The sequence below is a fragment of the Leptodactylus fuscus genome, chromosome 9 (assembly GCF_031893055.1).
Source record: "Leptodactylus fuscus isolate aLepFus1 chromosome 9, aLepFus1.hap2, whole genome shotgun sequence".
NCBI classification, from domain to species: Eukaryota; Metazoa; Chordata; class Amphibia; order Anura; family Leptodactylidae; genus Leptodactylus; species Leptodactylus fuscus.
Window position 1 is genome coordinate 36690755 of NC_134273.1, and position 27401 is coordinate 36718155.

Here is a 27401-nt window from a genome sequence, read left to right on the forward strand (position 1 = left end):
AAAACCTCGCTTGTCCGAGCTCTAACTAAACAGTAAAAAACTAACTATATGTGTGGCTTACTTTCAACCACATGAACAAAACAAAGTAGCACAGTACGGTCTCACCAGACTCTCAGTGTTTCAAGACAGACCCAGACACCTCCTCTTGCTCCCAGGATCTGCCCTGAAGTGCAGGCTCTGCAGGATTTTATAGCCAGTAATGAGCCCAGGACCTACATCTGGGCTGAGTTCTATTCAAGACTAGAGATGAGCGAACAGTGAAATATTCGATATTCGTTTCGCGTAGAGCCTCAATATTCAACTACTCGATCGAGTATTGAATCCTATTATAGTCTATGGGTTAAAAATGTTCCTTTCAGGGGAAACCACTATTAGACTAAAGGAGAGTCACCAAGTCCACGAGTAGCAGGAGGAGAGGGTTTAGGAGGAGCGCTGTGCAGTTAAGGCGCACAGACCCCATTATATTCTATGGGGTCCGTGCGCTTTAACTGCACAGTGCTTGCAGTTGCGCTGATAAAAAGTAAGCTCCTCTTGTAACCACAAGCTGCCAGCTCTCCAGACTAGCAAAGATGAGCCTGTGGCTGTGGTCCAATCTTAGACTCCGCCTCATCACAGACAAGCCTCCAGCAGAACCAGATTGATTGGCCGAATGCTGTACACTGGGCAATCAACGCTGGTCAATTCATTCCTATGAGAAAAAGTAAGCTCCCTCATAACAGCAAGCTACCAGCTCTCCCAACTAGCAAGGATGAGCCTGCTGCAGAACCAGCATTGATTCACCTTTTTTACGTTAATTAAAACAACTTGAACTTCAGGGTCACTGCTTTTCTCAATAAAACAAATTCTGGACCTGGACAGATTTAGCAGAATTTTAACAGAAAAAAAAACATATCTTACCTAGTTCTTTATCCTCGATAAGATTTAGGATCACACCTGGCTCCTCTTGAATATTGAAGCACAGTGAGTCATTCTTTTGTGGAATATTTATCACAAAATGAGGGTCAGAATCCACTATTAATAGAAGTAGTAGCATGAGAATGAGTATATGGTTATACTAGTCATTGTTCGCATGTAGAATGTATTGTAAAAAAAAAAAAAAAAAACACTTAGTGCAAGCAGAGCCAGAGCACATGAACAATACAGTAATATGTCTGTATACAGACATAGTTATAGGAGGTTTCCCTTCTCATATATTGATGGCGTATCACTATACAATCCAACCTTTAGGATCCTTAGAAACCCTGAGAATGAAGGGGCTCTTTTTATTACCTATTTAAAAAGAGAAAGCACAGACGTTTGACAATAAATGGCTTCAACCAACCACTAACCATGAGTGGAGGAAAAGTTTTCGTATTCTCTGAAAAAAGGCCAAAAACCCCCCAAAAATCTGCCAGGGTATGTAAACTTTTTAATATACTGTACCTATATAGCCAATTAAATATGGATCTTCACTTTAAACATCTAGTTTGAGTAATACATAGCGTTATATAGAAATTCTGGGTATAAAACTAGTGATATTAAATTATTGGAGGTTGCTTTAAACAGCAATACAACCATATGGATGAGAGGTTTTATGTTTTAGTAATGGGGTATCTTCACTGGAGTATTGATGATGTATCCAAAGGATAAGTCATGAATAGATCATAGATGCGGATCCAACAGGGAGGCTCATCTACCCTAGGAAGTCCAATAGACGTAAAAGGACTTGCCACAGATTCAGGACATATTCTCCACTCATTGCAGCTGCAGGTCTTACCAGATATTGTATATCTTATGGATATGCCATATATATCCAAGATGGGTAAACCACTTTAAGTATAAAGAATTCCTTACCAAATGCTGGAGGCTGAGATGAAGTTGCTGAAACTGGAGAAAGAGAATAAAAGCACATTAATAAAGCCTTTTCCATGTAGTTAAACACAACCTTAGATATGTGCTCGGATGTGTGGCCTCTGCAAACCATGCATCAGAAACTATTGCGCTTACATATTGTACACTACACCTACCCACTAATAGTGGTGGAGGGCTGCTTTATCAGCATTGTTCTTTCAGTGGCACAGATGACTAAGTAGAGGAACCTCTGTATATGTATCAATGGGTTTAGAGAATGTGGTCCTGGTTATCTTTGGTCATAGGAAGTAGCTCATTGGCTAGTTTGGATTGTTACTCTCAGTATTGGAGTGTAAAGAAGCCGAGGCTGAGGCTCATTCCAAACAGTTACATATCAAGCATTATAAAATACTGAACAGTGCTATATAAATGTGTCTTTCATATGACACATTTAGAATGCCTGAAATAAATGTTTGATGTGAAACATAGGTGAAAGAACAAAGAAGCACAAAATTTTACAGAAAAAAAGCCAAAATTCCCAAATAAATTAGGTTACAACATTTATTAGCACAAAGATTGCTAGGAAAGTAAAAGTTGTGTGAAAGTTTAGATACACTTTAATGTGTGAACAGCTCTGAAGATGTACCATATATGTGTGTATGGTGCAGATATACATTCAGTTTTGGGGTTGGGGTATTGTATATATTTTAGGCAGAGTATTCTGTGATACAAGGCTATGACAGCTGATTTCTAAGTGTCTCTCAGTGCTCTCACAACACTCCACATGTTGATTTCTATCTATTTCAGTGCTGTCTCAAAATTCTTCACGGCATCCATATATGCCAAGCACACCAATATCTACATCTTATCTGCCTCAAATAGTGACAAATACATAAATAAAGTGACCAATTCGATGCTATACTGCCATAAAATATCTGAATGACAACACAGAACCGAACAGAAATGAGAAATTCTTATTATGTATAAAAAAAAAACCCCACAAAGGGTGAAGACTCTTTCATATATATATAAAATAAAGTTACTTCTATGTAAAGAATATCTTACCTAGCTTTGTTGAAATATAATAAGGTTGACTTTGCCCTATTAAAACGAAACATTAGAAACATTTATGGGTTTACATACAGGAATGATCACACGGTGCAAGCGAAAATGAATTCTAAAACTTTTCAGCAGGTCTCATTCATTTATGTTGTGGTTTCTCTGGAACCAGCTGATCTTTGGGTTCCCCAACAACAAAGTCTATAACTTAGTGTGCGTTCTAATATGCATATCCTTTTTATCAGTTTCCCTCCAGCATGCTGCACACAACCTGGAGGGATACTGTTGCCAGAATGTATTCCATAGTTTCCAATGGGATCGGTTCTGGCACAAGAGGCATCAGTTCTGGCTACCTGCAGTGTTTTTCCATCCAGTCAACTTAAAATTCATGCAGAGTAGAATGCACCCTGAAGATGGATATAGCAGCACCTGGCGTCCTGTGGAGAAGCATCCCAAACAGCTTCCTCCAAAGTTCATCTATGTACAGTAGTGAAGCAGGCAATTGCTGCCGTTCGGACCCCTGCCTCCTGGCTCTATCATTATGACAGTGGCTGGGAGAAACCTTCATCTGTCCCCAAGACCTGATCCCCTGCACTAGCGGCAGCATGGATCAGTAAGCATGTAAGGTATCAGGCTGGAGGACAGCGGGCAGGGGATGACTGTTTGTCCCTAGTGCTGCTAATGGTGTGTGTGGGGGAACTGATGGGGGATTATACTGTGTAAACCAGGAACAATATGTATATTTTAAGCAAGATAAAAGAGATACCAAGCCCACTTCCACTATGTACAGTATACTGTGATGATCTACTGGAGGAACAAATTTGGGTTCACCATGATCCATAATCTGTACAGGATTTAAAAATCAGTAGTGGAGATGGGTGAACCTCTGAAGATTCGTGTCTGGTTTAGATGGCTCAGCCCAAAGATTTGTTACGGTTTGACAAGCTAGAAGTGAAACTATTATACCCTGGTGGCAGGCCTTAGTTGTTGCCCAGGAGGCCAGAAGAGGACCTCAAGGATAGGAGGTAACTAGATATGATCAGACTACTCCTTTAAAGTATTTATATCATTCTGGTTATTCCACTACTGTTACTTATAAGAAATGTTCTCACCGTCCACAAATTTATCAGCAATTAATGTTTCTTCTTCCTTGTCTTCTTCTTCTGGCTTTGTAACTACCATGGATGTTAAAGGAGTGACAAACTTGAACTTCAATGAGAGCTCGAGTGCTTTTGCTGTCAGGTTTGCTTTTTCTGATGCGTCTGCATAAACCCTTCAAGTAAGTAACATGGTATTACAGATTACAGATACAGTAGACAGATTCCATCATCTCTACTCACTACATACATTGTAGCCTCTCTTACTCTGTTCTCATAAGAGCTCATAAAAGTTCATTTGAGCAAAGGTCACACATTACCGAAAAGTTGTATTTTTTATTTCAGATTTTGCTGTTTTTTGAGCCAAAGTCAAGAGTCTTCCAAAGGAATGCTAAATATATATATAAATGCTCTATGTCACCCTTCTGCTAAAAACACTCATGGATTTTCCTCAAAACACAGCAAAATATGCGGAAGAAAAAAACTTTAAAAAAAAAGCATTTAAAAAAATCAATAAAAACCTAAAACATTCTAATCACCCCCTTTCCCCATATTTGAAATATATATAAATAAACAAAATCAAACAAACAAATTATATATTTTACCCATACGGCATATGCTGAAAAAAAAATCAAAAGGGCCATACTGCCATTGTTTTACCATTTCACTCACATAAAACTTGAATAAAAAGCAAAACATTGGATAGTCCTTAAAATGGCATAAATAAAAAGCACTCATGTCACTAAAAAATAGCCTCCTTCTTCACTGATGCAGTAGTAAATGTGACTACAATGATTGCTACAACGTATCACAATCTCTAGTTTACCCTTTGGGAAAGAATTGCTGTATTTGAAAAAAATCTGAAATGTGAACGACTTGTCCCATTCACAAACCGTTTTTCCAGTAGTTGCTGTATGGTAAGATAAGCCCAGAGTCGCTCTGTAAAGTCACCAAAGATGTACTTCTGCTGTTTGCTCGCATCATCCTCGGTCTGAAGTTGGACATTTTCAGTATATTTCATAGGTTTCTCTGCCTATTCGAAAAAACGCCATTTGGTCATGTGTCACAATATGGCATGTTTTTTATAACACTTAGTAGGAATAAAGCAGGGAACAAAGTGGATTATGTTATGTTAACTATTACATGATAACTGGTATTACTGATAATAATGAGAGATGAGCGAACAGTAAAATGTTCGAGGTTTGATATTCGTTTCGAGTATTATACGCGAATCGAATATCGAACCCTATTATAGTCTATGGGGGGGAAAATGCTCGTTTCAGGGGTAGGCAACATTCGATCAAATTATACTTACTAGAGATGAGCGAACAGTGTTCTATCGAACACATGTTCGATCGGATATCAGGGTGTTCGCCATGTTCGAATCGAATCGAACACCGCGTGGTAAAGTGCGCCAAAATTCGATTCCCCTCCCACCTTCCCTGGCGCCTTTTTTGCACCAATAACAGCGCAGGGGAGGTGGGACAGGAACTACGACACCGGGGGCATTGAAAAAAATTGGAAAAAGTCATTGGCTGCCGAAATCAGGTGACCTCCATTTTAGACGAATAGTGGATTTCAAATCCGGGTCATATGAGAATGTGAACTTTGTGACTATGAGACAGGGATAGCTGTACAGGCAGGGATAGCTAGGGATAACCTTTATTTAGGGGGGAATGTTATTAAAAATAACTTTTTGGGGCTCTATCGTGTGTGTAATTGTGATTTTTGTGAGATAAACTTTTTCCCATAGGGATGCATTGGCCAGCGCTGATTGGCCAGAGTACGGAACTCGACCAATCAGCGCTGGCTCTGCTGGAGGAGGCGGAGTCTAAGAGCGCTCCACACCAGTCTCCATTCAGGTCCGACCTTAGACTCCGCCTCCTCCATCAGAGCCAGCGCTGATTGGCCGAATTCCGTACTCTGGCCAATCAGCACTGGCTAATGCATTGTATTGGCGTGATGAAGCAGTGCTGAATGTGTGTGCTTAGCACACACATTCAGCTCTACTTCATCGGGCTAATAGAATGCATTGGCCAATCAGCGCTGGCCAATGCATTCTATTACCTTGATGAAGCAGAGTGTGCACAAGGGTTCAAGCGCACCCTCGGCTCTGATGTAGCAGAGCCGAGGGTGCGCTTGAACCCTTGTGCAGCCTCGGCTCTGCTACATCAGAGCCGAGGGTGCGCTTGAACCCTTGTGCACACTCTGCTTCATCAAGCTAATAGAATGCATTGGCCAGCGCTGATTGGCCAATGCATTCTATTAGCCCGATGAAGTAGAGCTGAATGTGTGTGCTAAGCACACACATTCAGCTCTACTTCATCGGGCTAATAGAATGCATTAGCCAGCGCTGATTGGCCAGAGTACGGAACTCGACCAATCAGCGCTGGCTCTGCTGGAGGAGGCGGAGTCTAAGATCGCTCCACACCAGTCTCCATTCAGGTCCGACCTTAGACTCCGCCTCCTCCAGCAGAGCCAGTGCTGATTGGCCGAATTCCGTACTCTGGCCAATCAGCACTGGCTAATGCATTGTATTGTCGTGATGAAGCAGTGCTGAATGTGTGTGCTTAGCACACACATTCAGCTCTACTTCATCGGGCTAATAGAATGCATTGGCCAATCAGCGCTGGCCAATGCATTCTATTAGCGTGAACTGAGTTTGCACAGGGGTTCTAGTGCACCCTCGGCTCTGCTACATCAGATTGCTACATCTGATGTAGCAGTGCCGAGTGTGCATCAGATGTGTAGTTGAGCAAAACTGACTCAGCACTGCTAAGTCTCTGCATTCGTATAGGAATGCATTGGCCAGCCTTCGGCCAATCAGCGCTGGCTCTGCCGGAGGAGGCGGAGTCTAAGGTCGGACCTGAATGGAGACTGGTGTGGAGCGATCTTAGACTCCGCCTCCTCCAGCAGAGCCAGCGCTGATTGGTCGAGTTCCGTACTCTGGCCAATCAGCGCTGGCCAATGCATTCTATTAGCCCGATGAAGTAGAGCTGAATGTGTGTGCTTAGCACACACATTCAGCTCTACTTCATCGGGCTAATAGAATGCATTGGCCAATCAGCGCTGGCCAATGCATTCTATTAGCGTGAACTGAGTTTGCACAGGGGTTCTAGTGCACCCTCGGCTCTGCTACATCAGATTGCTACATCTGATGTAGCAGTGCCGAGTGTGCATCAGATGTGTAGTTGAGCAAAACTGACTCAGCACTGCTAAGTCTCTGCATTCGTATAGGAATGCATTGGCCAGCCTTCGGCCAATCAGTGCTGGCTCTGCCGGAGGAGGCGGAGTCTAAGGTCGGACCTGAATGGAGACTGGTGTGGAGCGATCTTAGACTCCGCCTCCTCCAGCAGAGCCAGCGCTGATTGGTCGAGTTCCGTACTCTGGCCAATCAGCACTGGCCAATGCATTTCTATGGGGAAAAGTTAGCTTGCGAAAATCGCAAACTGACAGGGATTTCCATGAAATAAAGTGACTTTTATGCCCCCAGACATGCTTCCCCTGCTGTCCCAGTGTCATTCCAGGGTGTTGGTATCATTTCCTGGGGTGTCATAGTGGACTTGGTGACCCTCCAGACACGAATTTGGGTTTCCCCCTTAACGAGTTTATGTTCCCCATAGACTATAATGGGGTTCGAAACCCATTCGAACACTCGAACAGTGAGCGGCTGTTCGAATCGAATTTCGAACCTCGAACATTTTAGTGTTCGCTCATCTCTAATACTTACCAATTCCACGAGTGAGGGTTGGGCTGAATCCTCCGAGAAGTCTTCTCCTTGCAGTCCCCCCGCAGCATCTTCCGGCTCTGAATTCACTCTGCCAGGCATCGGGCCTGGGCAGAGCTGACTGCGCATGTCTGCACTACAAGCGGACATGCGCAGTCGGCTCTGCCCAGGCCCGATGCCTGGCAGAGTGAATGAAGAGCCGGAAGACGCCGCGGGGAAGCTGCACGGAGAAGACTTCTAAAGGTAGGAACCAGCGTTGATTGGCCGACTGTATAGCATTCGGCCAATCAATGCTGGTTCTGCATCAAACTTTTACATTCGAATAGCGACTGGTACTTGATCGAGTACGAGTATTTCGAATACTGTAGTATTTGATCGAATACCTACTCAATCAAGTACTACTCGCTCATCTCTAATAATAATGTGTTGTGAATACTTACAATTATTATATACGTACAGTACAGACCAAAAGTTTGGACACACCTTCTCATTCAAAGAGTTTTCTGTATTTTCATGACTATGAAAATTGTAGATTCACACTGAAGGCATCAAAACAATGAATTTACACATGAATTCCACATATACTTAACAAAAAAGTGTGAAACAACTGAAAATATGTCTTATATTCTAGGTTTTTCAAAGTAGCCACCTTTTGCTTTGGTTCCCACCGTGAAGCATGGAGGAGGAGGTGTGATGGTGTGGGGGATGCTTTGTTGGTGACACTGTTGGGGATTTATTCAAAATTGAAGGCATACTGAACCAGCATGGCTACCACAGCATCTTGTAGCGGCATGTTATTCATCCAGTTTGCGTTTAGTTGGACCATCATTTATTTTTCAACAAGACAATGACCCCAAACACACCTCCAGGCTGTGTAAGGGCTATTTGACCAAGAAGGAGAGTGATGGGGTGCTACACCAGATGTGAATCTGCAATTTTCATAGTCATGAAAATACAGTGAACTCTTTGAATGAGAAGGTGTGTCCAAACTTTTGGTCTGTACTGTACATTGGATAATGTAATAGACACTTTTTTTTTTTTTTTTTGGGGGGGGGAGCGGACTAGTTGGACAATTGCCCAAGGCCTCAAAACCTACATTATCCCCTTAAACCCAAAGAGGCCTCTAGACTTAGTGAATCATTTTTGTTTCTTTTCTTATCTTCCAAAATGTGTATCTGATGGCCTGTTATACCAACCAAGTTTATATGATGGATACAAATGTCAGACTGTTTAAACAATGTTGGTCCCTGTTTATTTTATCACCTACCAGTGTCTTTTTTTTTTTCCCCCTTACCTTTTAAAAATCTAAAGAGAGGGGAGGGAAGAGGAGCCAAATGAGAAGCTGAGACACAGGCACATACATACTTCTGCAGCTAGTAGTAAGTTCTCTGTCTGAACGAAAAAGCATTAATCAAAATTATTCCGTACTGTGGCATAATATCCTCCATGGTGTTTCTCAGTGAGTGAGAGATAGGGAGCCTTCACACGGAGTAAACACGCGTGTATTTTTGCAAAATATACATGTAAAAATACACATGTAAAAATACGCCTGTAAAATGTCATTGAAGTCAATGGGAGTCTTATTTTTACACGTGTATTTTGCAAAAATACACACGTGTTTACTCTGTGGGAAGGCTTCCAGAGAGAGAGATAGGGAGCAGAATCTCCTGTTTTCTCCATGTGCTGTCTATTGGTGCTAATCTCTAGTCAGGGTATATAGATATCTAGAGAGAAGAGAGATCCTACACATTGGAAGACTGCAAAAAAATCTGCAAGACAAAAATCATACAATGACCAGAAATTGTGTTACTCATGTACATACTCATGGCAGCTTATCCTGGAGACTCCTCCAAAAGTAAAATCTAATAATAAGAAATAATTTCAGAATAATGATGTCACTTGCAATGTCATTCCCAGCACACAGTCTGTACTTACCCCATCTGCCTTTACATCCACAATAAATGAATTTAAGTCATTATCTGTTACACGTCCGGCAACGACAATTTCACTGCCTTCAAAGTAATGTTTGAAATTGTTCTTTGTGAGGTCGGCGATAACATTTTCGGGATATTGTATTTCAATATCAATCAATGTTGGATTTGCAATTTCATTATAAAAGCCCTAAAGTGTAAAAAAAAGAATGGAAAAGAATCAATGACCATATACTATCCATATCCTGCATGAATGACATGATGGAATCTAACGTCTGTCATGTGGGTTACATTAGTGTCAAAGGGAACGGACACAGTCAGTCTATGAACATTCTCTTTGACAGGTAAAGTCTGTTGCTGTCATCCCATGATGAAAGGCAGCAATGGACTTTAGCAACAGTAGTGTGAACTCCCCCTTAGACTGTAAAACTGTTGTAACTGCGAGACCTTGGGGCTGGTTATCAGGCAAATAAAAAACACATGGAGAGTGGTCTCTTCAGGTTCACACGGGTGCTTTTTATCGGCTGCAGTTCACAAAGTTCAACACAAATATCTTTCATCAGCAAAAGGAAACATAAAACAAACTGCTTACTTCAGCCACAAGGCAGTACAGTCCAAAAGCTCACCAGGCTGGCACCTGATCCACACAACAGAGTGTTTGGGCCTTCGGGTTATACTGGCGGCGGCGGCGGCGGCGGCAGCGGCAGCAACAGCAGCAGCAGCAGGAAGGAGAGAGCCATACCCAACTGTCTGGACAGGGTTTAAGGCTCCCACTGCTGCTGTTACCAAACCCCAGAATAGACTTCAGGCCCGGGTCTACCATTAAACCCCAAAACCTGGATATGGATTTGTCCATTACCAAGTGGAGAGGAGCCACCTTAATGGGATCTATCTTCCCTCCACAACCTTTCCCACTGCCTGCCTACACTGTATAAAACGTTACCTTCAGTTGTAAGTCTGCATCTGAGTCTTCGTATATGCGACGAGCAATTCCTGAATTTTCCAGTGCTAACTTCTCCAGAAAAGAGTAATCAACACCCCGACCAAAACCAAGACTGTACAAGGAATATCTCCCTTCTATGGCTCTCTTTACATTCTCTTGAATCCTTGAAGGATCTCTTTCACCTAAGAGTTAATGAAATATTTATTCATTGTATCTGTTAATTGAAAACACTTCTGAACACAAATTGCAAGTTTTGGTTGAAGATAGAAAAACTATTACCCTGGTTATTGCCAATAGTCCCAGGTACTGAGCAAAAGTCTGCCATAAACGGTAAAATGTAACAAGAGGAGTAACATTGTGAGGAGGTGGGAGAATGGGAGGTGGTAAAGCCTAGAGTGTGTAGATGGTGTGAGAAGGTGACATGCAGAGTGCTGGACTCCCGGTATATCAGCCCCAGGTTTCTGACATGTGTGGTCCAGGACAGGTCTTGAGTAGGCCTCAACCCAGGTGTGGATCCTGAGCTCATTACTGGGCTATAAAAAGCTACAGATCCTGCAATTCACGGCGGATCCTGGGAGTGAGAGGAAGTGCCTGGGTCTGTCCTGACATTGTGAGATGGGTGAGACTACTGTGCAGAGGCATAGCTAGCAGAGGAGCAGAGGGGGCAGCAGCCCTAGACCCACAATCTGGAGCGCAATCTGAAGCCATTGCAAACGCACAGATATTTCATCTGTATCAACGTCTTCAGGACACCGATACAGTTGAAATACGTTCAAGAGCAGGAAAAACAGCTTCCTGCTCTACTATTCTATTAACCAGGAAGCTGTAGGTCTCTAGGAGCTTGTGGCCTCCATATATACTTGTAACCTCTAAAGAAGTCAGCGTCCAGACTCAGAGTGTGATGATGCCACTACACTAGACCTCCTGAGCTGGGACGCTGATAGTACATGTAGCAGGTAGCGAAGGAATGACGGGGGCAAGTCCGTGCATCAGGATTGAAGGCAGGTAAGTATTTTTTTTTTAAAAAAAATTTGGTTGGGGGGCAGAGGAGTAGCTTACTATTAGGGGGAAATAACAATTTAATGGGGTATTATTAATATAAGGGGTCATTGGGGCTATCAGTGGTAATAAAATAGGTCATTAAGGTGTATTATTAATATAAGGGGGATATGGAGAGGCAGTATTTATGTAAGGAAGTATTAACCTATGGGGTATTGGGCTATATTAATTTAAGATGAGCTTTATTGATTTAAAGGGGTTGTCCAGGAATATCAGATGTCTGCAGTCCAGTCCAGCAGCACCGCAATGCTTCTTCTAGCTAAAGTTCTCACCACACATGACCACTGAGGTCAGTCAGCGGCCTAAGGAGAAGATCCAGAACATCACTCTCATATGTCACCTGTAACGTCCTTTCCTTACACTGCTAATTGGCCTCAGCAATCACGAGCAGCGGGGACTTCCACTGGAACCGCAGTGGGAGACATCAGGGACAGATGAGTATGCTTTTTTTTCACTTTCCTGGCCTCCTTGCCAAAAACAGTTTGTCTTGGTCAACCCCTTTAAGGGGATATGCAGGAGTACTATTAAGAAGGGGGAACACATGAGACGTTGCCAGTTGCTAGGCACTCTTAATTTAAAGGTGTCTTCCCAGATAATAACTTTTAATGCAGACAGCAAGGGGGGTTTATAATGTATTGTTCCCTCTTTACCTGCGTTGGATCAGCTGTCAGCTGCAGTGGCGATGTTGACAAGACCCTGGGCAGCCAAACACTGTATACTGCTAAATTCCTGAGCGTAGGGATTCCCTGAAGAAGTCACATTAGCTTAATGTCACTGCTGCAGCTGCTCCATATACAGTACAGAGTAGTGAAGGTGACAGGTGGTTCAGCACAGGAACAGAGCGGAGCATGCAGGTAAGTGTCAGTGTATTTTTATTTTATAAGCCTCCCCTGCTACATGTATTAACATGTCTGACCCTGAACAACCTCAAATAGGACATACAGGAGGTATTATTAACTGAGGGGGCACACAGGGGCATTAATCGCTTACAGGGGTTTTTCGTTCTATACTGTATATTTTCTAATTAGGGAGATAGCAGGATGAGGACTTTGTGTAGGTGAGGATAATGTGGGTAAGTTGCTGGAAAAATGAGGAGCCAAAGATGCCTGTGCTGCAAACTTTACAGAGACACAACTGGAAGAAGTGGTAATGGTGGGCCAGAGGGAAGAGACTAGAAATGTGAACAATTAGTCAGAGACGTCACCTGTAAGTCACAAAATGTTACTGCCCCTTATTCAGCTAAATGGTCTGTAGAGGCCTGACCATTATATGGTCACTGTATAGTGATAATATTGGTATAACTGTGTTGGGGGCCCACTTGGATATGCTTGCCCTCCCGTGCCGAACCCCTAGCTACGCCTCTGGTAATGCTGTAATTTGTTTGTTCGTGTGACTGTTAGTAAGCCACACGTACAGTTAAGTTTTGTTACTAGTTAGAGCTCGGACGAGCAGGGTTTTGTTTGACGTTTTTGCCTAAAGTTAAGGATGTATTCTAATTTGCTTATTCTGTGCCTGCCATGAAAATTTATTTATTTTTGCTGTTTTCCCCAAATAAACCTGTCTACATCAGACATCTTGTCTCTGTCTCTGAATGGTTGGATCCGCAACATTGCTGCTACCGAGCTACCTTCCACACACAGGATATACACAAACTCCTATCACAATTACTGATGAATAGACAGATTCCTGTCACACATGCATGAAGGGAATTGCAGTTCAGCTTCTCTGGCTGTGTAGTTACAATTTATATACAGAAGATGCAAAATTTGCCTTTGAAATTGCAGTTTATAAGCAAATTGCTTAACATTAAATGAATTGCTTGGAATCTGAGATGGAACTTTGTTTAGATGGATGTCCTTCACTATATTGAGAGCATAAAATAAGTGCTGATTGAAAAGAGTAACCATCATACTTTTCTTCTTATCTCTACTAGTCAGTGGATTCTTAGTATGTGTCGCCTTTACTATAGACTTGTTATGAGAATAGTGAATATTGCAGAATGTACATCGTTTTACCTACCTACATTGGCTTGACCATCTGTGAGGAGGACGATTAAGGAAACGCTTCTCTCAGGAACAGTTTTTTTCTCATGTGCTGTATTTAATAGCTCAATGGCCTTTAGTACGGGGTCATTAATGTTTGTCGCTATGATAAAACAATATATATTAACATTAACTTTCCTGGGAAATGCATTATTTGCTGTAAATAAACATCAGAAAATATATGACCCAGTACCATATTTTTTGGATGGTAAGATGCACCTGACATGAAAAATTAGGAAAAAAATATTTCAGAATAAACTCAACCTTACCTGGTGCTCAAATGAAGTAGAGGGATCAATGTCACTAACTGGTATGCTGCAGAAGGTAAAGGACGCTACTACCTAACAGTTGGGGTGCACATACACAAAGCCCCATAAGCGGCCTCCACATGGTATAATGTCCTATTGGTATCCCCACACAATATATCGGGGCATTATACTGTAGGGATAAGAGCATTAATGTAGCATTATACAGTTTGAGGGGCATTAATATGGCATTATACTATGTGGGCAGCACACTAACATGGCATTATATTGTATGGGTGGCATTAGGAAGCATTATACTGTATGGAGGGGAACTAAGGAGTATTATATTATGTAGAGGCACTAATGGAGCATTATACAGTATGAGGGGCATTAATATGGCATTATACTATGTGAGGAGCACACTAACATGGCATTATATTGTATGGGTGAAATTAGGAATCATTATACTGTATGGAGGGGAACTAAGGAGTATTATACTATGTAGAGGCACTAATGGAGCATTATACTGTGTGTGGGTTGCAATAATGGAGCATTATGCGAGGGGGCACTAATGGGGCATAATACTCTGTGGGGGGAGCATTATACTGTGTAGAAAGCACTAATAGAGCATTATAGTGGGGGGGCACTAATGGAGCATTATACTGCTTGGGGGCACAGTAAAATTCACCATTAGTGCCCCCTCCATATACACACACAGTATAATTCTATGTATAGCCCCTTCCCCCACAGATCCTGCTGATCAGGAGATACACCTACCTCCTGACCACTGTCTTTTAGCATTACTACAACTACAGCTGAAATTTGTAAGCATCCCTACTGCCTGCAAACAAATTTTGTAGGCAGCAAGGACAATTGCAGTTTCTGCTATGGCGATAGTAACATATTCATGCTAAAGAACAACGGCCAGGAGGTGACTAGTTCCTCTCGGCAAATCTGATTTCGGAGACAGGACTGGACTAGACTGCTGGAGGCCATGGTCTAAATTGGGACCATAGTCTGCCAGTTGATCTATCCTCTTTGCTGCCCTGCACTGATATGACAGATCAGTGTGGGTCAGGGAGGAAGAACTCTACAACCACCTCTCTTTTCCCTTTTTTGGGAAAAAAGCTCCCAATTATTTAAGAACCAGCGGGGACCCTGCTGACATTGAACTTTAGGACAAAAGGACTATGTGTCTTTAAACTGTGTGCAAGTGTAACTAGAAGAATTGATGTTGTTTTATGATTAGATGCAAGGCCACAATAAATGCAACAGCCAGTAGAGACTGCTATCTGCAACCAGCACACCTCTGCAAGCCAAGACAGACCCCCAGATGGCTCACCAGATTTCTCCTCAAGGGGAAATGGGCTTTGCTGGATCTGGGGATCTGAATTGTCACCAAACAAATAAATGCACTAATAATAAATGCACTGCTGCAGAAACCAACAGAAAGTCCAGAAAAGTTACAAAGTGACATGGACACAGATAAGTCATACTTAGCAGAGTAAAAACCAGGAGACTATGTATGAAGCAAAGACTAGAGATAAGCAATATCTGAGAAACTGTCATGACCTTATTATTTGTGTATGTTGGTGTGTGTATCAGTTGGGGATTTGATCCGGGTTCCTGTGTTCTGCTGGTGATTTCTTTGGCACTGGACCATCGGTTTTGGTATTTGGTGTCAGTCCTCTGAGCATACTTGAGGTTTCAGGAATCGAAACTCAGGTGTTAATTATTGCCATCAACCTATGGGAGGATTCTGGGGCCTTTATAAGGAAGAGGGCTGGCTCCACTAATTGCTGGTTTTTGTGGTCCCAACCTAAAATTTGTGGCCCTGGGAGGAGGAGTGCTTTGCTTGTGCTGCAACTGTCTAGGAAGGAGTTTGAGTGTTGTTTGTGTGTGAGTTTGGTTTGTCCCTCCACACTTCTACTCTGCCCTGTCCTTCACTTCTGTTTGCTTGGCACTATCTGGTTGTTTGAGGTGGGTTCCAGTTTATTTTGCCCCAGTCCTGTGTTTACCCTTTCCTCACCTCTCCACTATCCCTCTCCTCATTCTCTTGTTTTGTATTGTGTTGTGCTGCATGTCCGTTGTCCAGCACATCCCGTCCTGTTTGTTTGTCTGCAGCTGCACCTTGCAGAGGAGTCCAAGGAGCGAGCTAGTAGTCAGAGATCAAGTAGGTATACACAGACAGTCAGAGCCAAACTAGTGAGCAGTGAAAATTAGTCGGCACCTGAATCAAAAAGGAGTGGTCTTATAAAGGCCTCTTCAGTTCTTGATAGATCAAGGCATGGAAGTATAGAACAGAAAAGCTTCCCTAAGTTGTCACAGCAACCTTAAAGAAGCAGCAGCTGAAGAGACACTGCTGACAACATTGATGTGATTTACATTTCTCTTTTGTTCATTCACTTAATTTTCTTAATGGACAAAAATAAACTGTAGCTACTTCTATTTTTGCATTCTTCTTGCAAAACAGTCTTACTTTGCAGCATTTTTCCACACCTGCCTAAAACGATATGACACTGGCCCACTAGAAGATCTTTTGGTGGACCCAGGCTATAACACAATAATGGAAATATCAATTAAAAATAGCACCGGACAAACAGTGCACACGAACAACACAGATAACAAGAACACAAGAGATTTGTGTAGAGGGACAGATGGCTATCTATAATTGTATGATATATAGAGTTTGAGGTAAGGTTATATAGTTCCCACAACTATAATAGTGGCAATGGAGCATATATCATACACATCTATTAATTAACAAATCACATGAAAATCTATAAAGGGATTTAGAACTCTACAAAACCTCAGATTACAAATGAATCAATATGTATATACAGTGGCGGCCAAAAAACCCGCACCATTTACAAAATGTAATGATTGGCGTGAAAATGATTTCTTGTCTTTTTTCATTTCTATCTTCTTCTCTCCTGGATGACGAGTATTTGGCAATTTTGTACGTGACATTTTTCGGTCAATTTCGTAGTGGGAGGTATACATATCATCTGCAGGGACTCAATTTATACACATCACATATATTAGACAAAATCCACAGGTGGTGCATTTTTTTGGGCCGCCATTGTACATATTTATTCATTTGTAATCTGAGGCTCTGTAGTGTAGTTAATCCCTTGATGGATTTTCATGTGATTTGATAATTAATAGTTTTGCATGATATTTGCTCTATCGCCACTATTATGATTTTTGGGATTTGGATTCTCCAATCACTAAAGAGCCTCAATTTTACTATATAGATAATTGTGGGAACTAGTGTTGAACGAATAGTATTTGTCGAATACCTCGCCAGCACAGGAATGCGTGTAATCAGCTGAACATCAAGGGGTTAAACGCATCCAATCTTCAAAACGTTTAACCACTTGGTGTTCGGCTGATTACACGCATTCTATGCTGGCGAGGTATTCGACAAATACTATTCGCTCAATACTAAGTGGGAGCTATGTAACCTTACCACATGCTCTATATGTCATACAGATAGATATTAATGGTTAATCTTTAATCTCTGAGTGTTTTTTGTGATTAGTTTTTTTCTGGTGATATACAACTTATGTAGGGTTATTATTATATTATATTAACTTGAGGAGTTGTTTTCTGGAGTTATAATACAATAATGGTCCAATAGAAGAAGTCCAAATTTTCTGTGTACTATTGTCTCTTTCCATGGAGTTGTTGGAAGGAGGGCGACAGGAATCAGTTTATCCGGTGGGCCCAAGGAATTTCAGTCCAACACTAACTTTGGGCTTGGTGAACCAGAGGTTTGGAGGTATGAAGAGAAGGGTCAACTCTCAGTGACTTTGTATACCGCTGTGTCTGCAGTTGTAAAGTAAAGTTGAACAGTTTGATTCATAGTGGTCTGTGTCTCCTTCTGTCAAAGGAGTATCACTCGTAAACACTCCCCATTACTGGTTTGTTGGAGATCGTTATTTAGGTGTCAGGATTTTCCAAAAATGTGAGAATTTCCAGAAATAGAATGTCATCTGCTCTTGAAAAACTGTTATATAGTTTAGTAACTTTACAAAAAAAAAGTATAAATTGACTTACAGCCTCCATCTGTAATTGTCTTCACAAATTCTCTGGCTTCTTCTAGATTTTCTGGAGTTGCTTTGACTAAAGATTCTTTCCACAGTGTGATGTCATGGTCAAACAGAATGAAATTGAAGTGGTCATGCTCTGACGTGTCATTCAGAATTCGGAGAAGGGCTTCTCTTGTCTATGTACAGATACCGTTTTTAAGTTGATATACAGTGATATGCAAAAGTTTTTATCAAATGTGGGGAAAAAATGGTTCAATGTCAGAATACTTTCAGATATAGAAGTGTTAATACTTTATTTTTTTCAAATAAAAAAAATTGAATCAATTAACAAAAGACAGAAGACAAAAGACAAAATTCCGCTAGTAGAAAAAAAAGCTAGCAGAATCCATTGAAATCAATGGGAGGCTTTTTTTTTCAGCACTGAAAATTCAGCGCCAAATAAAGCGCCATTTTCCTCCATGTGAATGGACCCTGAGGCTTCATTCAAATTTGCATCAGAGTCCATTAATACCTTTGATTGTAGCAGTCTGCTTGTCCGTTGTTCTGGTTCTCCAATGCACCATAACAATGAACAGCCAAATACCAATATGAATTTAGCATCAATTACATCAATATTTATTGTGTCCGCCCTTTGCCTATAAAACAGCACCAATTCTTTTAGGTACTCTTGCCCACAGGTATTGAAGGAACTCAGCAGGGAGGTTGTCCCATAGATTTTCTGTGGATGTAGGCTTGCTCAAATCCTTCTGTCTCTTCATGTAATACCAGACAGACTGGATGATATTGAAATCAAGGCTCTGTGGGGGCCAGATCGTCTATTCCAGGATTCCTCTTCCAAAGAGCAAATATCACACCAGATATTGATAGGGCTCAGAGTTCTTTTGTTCATTCACTTCATTTTGTTAATTGATAATAATAAACTATTAACACTTTTTATTTTTGAAAGTATTCTTACTTTGCTGCATTTTCCCCACCTCTGCCTAAATCATTGGCACAACATTGTAGAATACATGAAAATCTGCAGTTCTCAAACTTTCCCTGCTTGCAAAACAGTCATAACATACCAAATTGTAAAAAAAAAATAATTTACTATTTGTATAACTTTTTTACACATATTAGACATTTAATAACTTTTTTATATTATATGCTAGTAGAAGGCTTACAAGTTAACAGTAATTTTTCAAATTTTCAAAACATATTTTTTAGGGACCAATTCAGTTCTGAAATGGGATTAAGTCCTATATATTAGAATATGTCCTCACTTTCATAGATTACCCTTTACTTAAATTCACATTCAAAATCTAATTTTATAATGGGAGATTAATCAAAAATATGATTTTTTTTTCCTTTTTTACAGATGTTAAATTGAGATCTATTAAGCATAAATGATTATGCTTCCTTCTCTTCCTTCTTCCTTCTAATTTTAAAATGGGAATTAAAGCAAAAAAATGAAACTATAAGAATGTTTTTTTTTTTTTTTACAGATGTAATATTGCGATCTATTAAACGTAAATGAATATGCTCCCATCTTGTTTGTACTTTCCAGATAGATTTCATTTGGATTCAGAAGGATTTTATGTTCTGTCTAAAGCAGTAACAAGACTTTGATCAGCATCTTTACTATTTACTAGCAGAGATAACTGTAACTGTTATCTAAAGATTACAAACAAACCCCTTAAATGTTCCCTCCTGAAGCTAAATTATCAATGGATTTTGACATATCTGCACAATGGTTTGTTTTTGCTGAATATGTTGTAATTTATTTCATGTATTTTATGTATTCATGTAATGTAATAAATAATTTGTAATGTGATAAATAAATATTGTAATAAACTTCAGTTGTTACAGATTCAGTCTCATCAATTAGTTTTTTTTACTTTTTTTTTAACTTTTAATAAAGGACCTACTAACGTAATGTAATGCAAATCTTCTGGGCTGAGCCTAATAGGCTTCTGTACTTGAGAGACCTGGAGGGCATTGTTAGTCTTTGAGCTGCAATAGCACCCCATTGGCAGCCAAAGAGCTGCAATGTGAGCCCTGCCAGCCCACCTTGGCAGCCACTAACATGGTGAATAACCCCCATGGTATGTGGATTTCCCCTCCATTGCATAAAGCAGACACCTGCTATAGATTTGACAGCGCATAACAAAAATACAAAATGATGCCTTACCTGTAGGATTTTTCTACCATACATTGATCCGCTTTTGTCAATGACATAAACTACATTTTTTGGAACACCAGACAATTTAGGGGGAGCAAAAAAGTGAACAAAATATCCGTTGACCACCTGAAAAAGCAAAGTTATTTTTTAATAAAGTGAATTAATAAAAAAAAAGTGAATCTACAATATACTTCATGACCAACCACAGATTATCAACTTGTTGAGATTCCTCAAGTTTAAAAACCACTAGTAGTGACTAAGAAGATGTCATTGTCTATTGAAGGAGATTTACTGAGCAAAATGAGGCAAAAAAAAATGGAGAACATTGCACACACTAATGAAATATTATGTGTAGGAATGAGTGAATCGATTCTGCAGAAGTGGAATTGAATTCTCCTAGAATCCAGATTTCTTCACGCTTCGATGCATCAAATCACATTTTTTTTTAATAGAATGGCCGCTGTACATGTTAGGACAAGGGGCAGGAAACTCTGGATATGCAGGATCCCCCACAATGCCAATTGTGCAGCTAATCAGCAGCCAGCCACCCCAGTGATGTCACAGCCCTATAAAAACCAGCGGCCATTTTAGGCACAGTCATATCAAATCGCTGTTACTGCAGGGACAGACATCAGCAGGAGCTACGGACAGTGTTAGAAAACTGATAGAAGTTCAGGAAAAGTGGATTGCTAGTGAAGAGATAGTATAGGGAGGAAATCAAAGAAGAATTTGGGGTGGTTGCAGCGTCATTAACAGAAAGAAACTTAATACACATTGCAGCACTCACTGCCGCTATACTGGTGTTCATTACTCATACCTGTGTGTTCAAGATGGAACACAACAAACCTTTTACAGCAAAAACAGTGAATTATCATCAACGAATACCCGCACTGAGGTCAGTACACCTTTTTAAAGGCATTCAATAGTGGGGAAAGAAATTAGGGGTTCATTAGCCATTGTTTTCAGAGTATACTGCTGCTCATTAATCATACCTGTGTGTTCAAGGCGGAACACAGCAAGCCTTTTACACTGCATTGCAGCAATAAAACAGTGATTTATCCATGCATACCTGAACATATGTGTTCTCATGCCTTTTTAAAGGCATTCAATAATGAAGAAAGAAATTAGGGGCTCATTAGCCATTGTGTTCTGATTATACGTTTGCAGGACATTTCTCAATACAGTTGTGGCAAAAATAAAAAATTCTTAGCCACCAATCTCCTCAGTTACCGGTTATACTCACTCTTATTTTAAAGGTGTTTAATAGTGGAGACACAAATAAGGGGCAAATTAGCCTTTTTGTGCAGAGTATACATTTACAGGCCATTTCTCAATACAGTCATGGCAAAAATCAGTAATTCTTAACCACTAATCTCTGCAGTTAGTGGCTATTCTAACACTTATTTAAAAGTGTTTATTAGTGGAGAAAGAGACAAGTGGCATACTCGCCATCCTGTTCCAAGTCTAAAATTACAGGCCAGTTTGCAGTACAGTACTGCCAAAAAAATCCAGTAATCTCTGCCTTCATCATGCTTTTTTTTTCAAGGTGTTCATTATTGGGGAAGAAATAAGGGGCTCATTGGCCGTTCTATTTGAAGTATCGAAGTAGAAAATCACAGGGCTTTTTGCAATACCTGGATGATCCCTATTGCCCCATGGATCATCCCCTATCTTACACCAACCACTGTCACTCTCTTCCCCCTATTTTACTCAGGGACCCCTTTCCCACCTCACAGGAAGCCCCATAGATCACCTCTATCTTCCACCCATGCTCAACTCTTTCACTGCCACCACAACTTCTTTCCCTCTCTTTCATTCTCACCTCCACTCAGACTAAAGCCCAGTTAAGGATTTGAACCCAGGTACTGCTAATCACTGGGCCAACCCGCTACCTGACTAATCCACTCTGCTGACCTGACCTGTATAGTTATGACACATCATTGTCATGGGTTTAAAATGAAGTTAAAAGTCTGATGGTTGGACGGGTGTCTTATGGACATTCGGGAGATCATCATCATTGTCAGGTCAGTATGGACTAGTAGCAGATTATCAAGGTGCAGGAATTGAGCTTAGCTCTAATATGAGCTTTACAATCTGGACAGCTGGATTTAACGCCCCATTAAATGAACACTCTCCATTCCCATCAGACCGTGTCTTGATCAGCAATTAAATCAATAGTGGCTTTGCCTGAATTTTCAGCATGGCAATAACCTTCTGAAATGTTGTGGGTTTGCAGTACATTTCAGAGGATAATGGCTGCAGGTATGAGAAATCCTCGGGTTTGGAGTACTGAGAAAACCAGTTTATTCTCATACCCAAAGAAACAAAAAAAAAAATATTGAATAGTATGAATACTGGCTCTGTAGACAACAAAATATTGTATATCACAGTAGTGTACTATCATATCAAGATAAATAAAAAATAATTCATACAGTATTGTATCCCAAGAGTTGCAATGTGTGACTTAATTTACCAGCTCAAATTATACAACTAAAAACAATATAATACAAGACGAAAACAATATGTCACAATGAACTAAAAGTAAAAAAGTTCCGGCTCATAATTTTTCATTCGGAAAACATTTATAGAATTCTGGGCCTCTGCCAAATACTGGCTATTAAGAAAATTAAAGTGAGAATAAAAGTGAAAGTTACAGTAAGTTGTAAGACATTGCTTGTGTCCAAAAACAATTAAGTCAGACAATTAATATTTCATATATATAACATGCCGAGCAAATTGCATTAACCCCTTCCCGACATGCGCCATAATAGTACGGCGCATGTCGGGTCTGTAACTATGGCGACCGCCCGGGAGCCGGGCGGCCGCCATAGCCGCCGGGTGTCTACTGCTTTAAGCAGTAGACAACCGGCTCTAATGCCACCGATCGGTCCCCGGACCGATCGGAGGCATTAACCCCTCCGGCGCCGCGGTCAAAGGCGCCGGAGGTGCCATTTTCCCGGCGGCGCATGGGCGCCGCCATTTTGGCCGGGATCGCCGGCTCCTGGAGCATGCTCCAGGGCTGACGTCCCGTTGCCATGACAGCCGGGAGCCTTGTTCAGGCTCCCAGGCTTGTCTGCAAAGCCTCTCTTTTGCAGGCTGGTCTATGCAGCCTGCAAAAGAAAGGATGCTTTTTTGCAATGCATTGCAATGCATTAGCATTATAATGCATTGCATTAGTGATCAGACCCCCTGGGGTTCAACACCCCTAGGGGGTCTAATAAATGCAAAAAAAAAATAAAATAAAAAAAAGTTAAAAAAAATATAAAAAAATATAAAAAGAATTAAAAGTTCAAATCACCCCCCTTTCCCTAGAACACATATAAAAGTAGTTAAAAACTGTGAAACATATACATGTTAGGTATCCCCGCGTCCAAAATCGCCCGCTCTACAAATCTATAAAAATATTTTTCCTGTTCGGTAAACACCGTAGCAGGAAAAATAGTCGAAAGTTTTTTCACTGTTTTGATTCTGATAAAAATTTGAATAAAAAGTGATCAAAGCAATAACATTTCCCGAAAATGGTAGAACTAAAAAGTACACCCGGCCCTGCAAAAAAGACACCCTATGCATCCCCGTACACTTACGTATAAAAAAGTTACGGCCATCGGAATATGGCGACTTTTAGAAAAAAAAATTTTTTTTAGGGGTCAAAATGTAAATAAAACCATATAAATTTGGTATCCCTGGAACCGTACCGAAACACAGAATATAGGGGACATGTCATTTTGGCTGCACAGTGAACGCCATAAAACCAAAGCCCGTAAGAAAGTCGCAGAAATGCATTTTTTCTTCAAATCCACCCCATTCTAAATTTTTTTCCTGCTTCCCAGTACATTATATAGAATAATTAATGGTAGCATTATGAAGAAAAATTTGTCCCGCAAAAATTAAGACCTCATATGGCTCTGGGAGCGGAGAAATAAAAAAGTTATGGGGTTTAGAAGGAGGGGAGTCAAAAACGAAAAACGAAAATCAAAAAATGCCATCGGCGGGAAGGGGTTAAATATATCATATGTAAAGATTAAAATTCTTATTAATGATCATGTTAGCCAAGTAAGAAATAATAATGTCTAAACAAAACTGAACAAGAAGAGGAGGGAAATAGATGGATACCAAGAGGCAGATAATCCGACACAGAGATGCAATAGGAAAGTTTTAGATAAAACTTTGACATAGCTGTCAACATAGCTATGTAAGGGCTTATTCTTTGCATGATGTAACTTCTAGAAACCTGACTCTTGGCTTAAAACTGAAAAACGATTTTTCTCCTGATTTTGGCTTTCACATTATTCCCTGAACTAAGTATTGGTCTGGGTATTCACTTTTCTGATTTATCCTAATGATTCCGATCTGCTTTAAAAGTTTATCATGGGTTATAATTTGACTTCAGATTGTGGAGCATATATTTCTTGTACTGTTTGTGTGGGAATAACTTGGACCCCAAATTCAGCAAAAGTCTATCTGGCTTCACAGCTGGCACCCTGGGATGTACGTTTGACATAATCTATGCGCTTCAGTGGAAGAAGTGTTGAGGGTGGACAGTGTTCTGGATGGACAATGCTAGTCTAGAAACCTTCCTTACAAACTGATTGTCTTGAATGCTCTCTAAATTGTAAGTCAATGCAAGTAACTAATCAAAGCATCTAACCTAATAAGCCAAGGTTAGACATGGAGATCTGTGGAGCAAAGTCAGAGTCTAGATGGAGTTTGAAAACTAGCCAAGGGTCAAAGACATAGTAGACAAACAAACTCAGAAGCAGGAGACCTTTGTACCAGCTAACAAGTGATGTACGTATATTGCACAGGCATAGAATGCCTTATAAATAGATCCTGATGGTCAGGGAATGGCTGGGGAAGAAAAATCACATGCCCTTTGAGGGTCCAAGAGACCTAGTGTGTACACTCCATGTGCACTGAGGTGAAGCTAGGAGGAAGACTGATGTGGATAAGTCGAGGGTGTGATGATTGGAACAACTACAGCATTCATAAGCTGTTAGCCCTACAGTTACATAATAGAAAATCTGCATGCCCTCATTTTTTTATGCATTAAATTTTTTAAACTACATCCAAATATATTGACAGGTAGATTGCTGTGGAATCCAACCTGAAAATATGAGCCACTGTATTTCTGGAATTGATATGCTGCTTCATAAACATTCTCATTTACATAAACTCTCACCAAAATCATCAGGTTGACCCTATATGAATTAAATGTGCATGGTCAGCTGTGAAAATTACTTCTCACCCATGTTAAGCAAAACTAGTCAGCACTCCCATACAATTTCAGTTAAATTTGCAGGTACACACTGCCATATAAGCCTTACCTGTATATTTCCAGGGGTTTCTCTATTAACATCATAGGTCACAGTAAAATCTCCATCCAATAATGTGGTATCACAGTTTGGACAGGATCGTTGCTGATCGATTGTGGGTTTATAAGAGACATGGCCCTGAAGACAACAAAGACATGAAGCCATAATTATTGTGACCTACATATGACTGTATGCCAACACATATACATAAAATGGACAACCTTTCTTTGAATCTAAACATCACACAAGATACTCCTTTAATAGTCCTGCCATGGGGAAATTCAGTGTGCTACAGCAGCATGGATAAAACAGTAATATATTACAAGAAAAGAACACATACAAGTCCATAGCAGATAGAAAATATACTAGGAGTCATAGCAACTAAAAAGAAAAGAAAGACTTCAGGATCATTTAGTTCTCTGTGTGGAGTGATCTTCTCTTAGCTTGCTATCTGCTTTTTTATTTCCTGCTGAAAAGCTGGAAAAAATTCAGAATGGGGTTGAATTGGAGAAAAAGTGTATTTGTACGATTTTCTTACAGGCTTCGTTTTTATGGTGTTGACTGTGCAGCCAAAATGACATGTCACCTGTATTCCAGGGAAATCAAAGTTATATATTTTTTTATTCATGTTTTAACCACTTAAAAATCCAAAACAAAAAGATTTTTTTTATTAGAGTAAACTTATTCTGACACCCAGAACTTTTTATATTTCCATGTACAGGGATGCATATGGTGTCTTTTTTTAAAAGACATACTTTTTAGTTATATTATTTTGGGGAATGTCTATTACTTTGGTCACTTTTTTTGAAATTTTTATCAGAGGCGAAGCAGTGAAAAAAATGACTCTTTGGCTCTTTTGAATTTTTTTTCCTGTTATAGCATTCACAGTACAGGAAAAAATATTTTTATAAGTTTGTAGAACGAGCATTTTCAGACAAAGTAATACCTAATGTGTATTTTTTTTTTTTTTTTAACTGTAACTATTAGACCCCTAGGAGTCTTGAACCCCAGGAGATTTAATGACTAATGCAATACATTATAATGCTAATGTAGTGCAATGCATTGCAAATTACCAGCACTTTTATGACAGGTTGCATAGATCAGGCTGCATAGATCAGCCTGTAATAGAAGTTAATGCCAGACAATCTTGGGAGCCTTCAAAAGGCTCCCGGCTGTTATGGCTGGGGATCAGCAGCCCCAAATGTTGTTCAGTTGACCAGCGATCCTCTCAAAAGTGGTGGCACCCATGTGCCGCTGGGAAAATGGCGCCTCCTTCAGCTTCTAACAAGGTAGAGGAGGTCATAATTCCTGCGATAAGTACAGACATTGATTGCAGACATTAGCGCCGCAAATACCAAGTATCTGCCATAATAGTATAACGGATGTCAGGAAGGGACTAACATTAATGGGCAATCTTTATAATAACTAGAGATGAGCGAACAGTGTTCTATCGAACACATGTTCGATCGGATATCAGGGTGTTCGCCATGTTCGAATCGAATCGAACACCACGTGGTAAAGTGCGCCAAAATTCGATTCCCCTCCCACCTTCCCTGGCGCCTTTTTTGCACCAATAACAGCGCAGGGGAGGTGGGACAGGAACTACGACACTGGGGGCATTGAAAAAAATTGGAAAAAGTCATTGGCTGCCGAAATCAGGTGACCTCCATTTTAGACGAATAGTGGATTTCAAATCCGGGTCATATGAGAATGTGAACTTTGTGACTATGAGACAGGGATAGCTGTACAGGCAGGGATAGCTAGGGATAACCTTTATTTAGGGGGGAATGTTATTAAAAATAACTTTTTGGGGCTCTATCGGGTGTGTAATTGTGATTTTTGTGAGATAAACTTTTTCCCATAGGGATGCATTGGCCAGCGCTGATTGGCCGAATTCCGTACTCTGGCCAATCAGTGCTGGCCAATGCATTCTATTAGCT

The 27401-nt window shown here is 40.5% G+C and overlaps 1 protein-coding gene across 1 annotated transcript in view; it reads right to left on the minus strand.

Moving 5' to 3' along the window:
* The window catches only part of LOC142218315 (inter-alpha-trypsin inhibitor heavy chain H3-like), a 57513-nt gene that overhangs the window by 3421 nt on the left and 26691 nt on the right, over positions 1-27401 (minus strand). The window contains exons 7-17 of the mRNA XM_075286940.1: positions 25474-25599; positions 20159-20275; positions 17996-18164; positions 13666-13791; positions 10588-10769; positions 9649-9834; positions 4880-5019; positions 4002-4162; positions 2896-2931; positions 1834-1866; positions 898-1011 (exon numbers count right to left, since the gene is read on the minus strand). Of these exons, the coding sequence (XP_075143041.1) occupies positions 898-1011; positions 1834-1866; positions 2896-2931; positions 4002-4162; positions 4880-5019; positions 9649-9834; positions 10588-10769; positions 13666-13791; positions 17996-18164; positions 20159-20275; positions 25474-25599 (1390 nt within the window). The remainder of the gene's footprint in view (positions 1-897; positions 1012-1833; positions 1867-2895; positions 2932-4001; positions 4163-4879; positions 5020-9648; positions 9835-10587; positions 10770-13665; positions 13792-17995; positions 18165-20158; positions 20276-25473; positions 25600-27401) is intronic.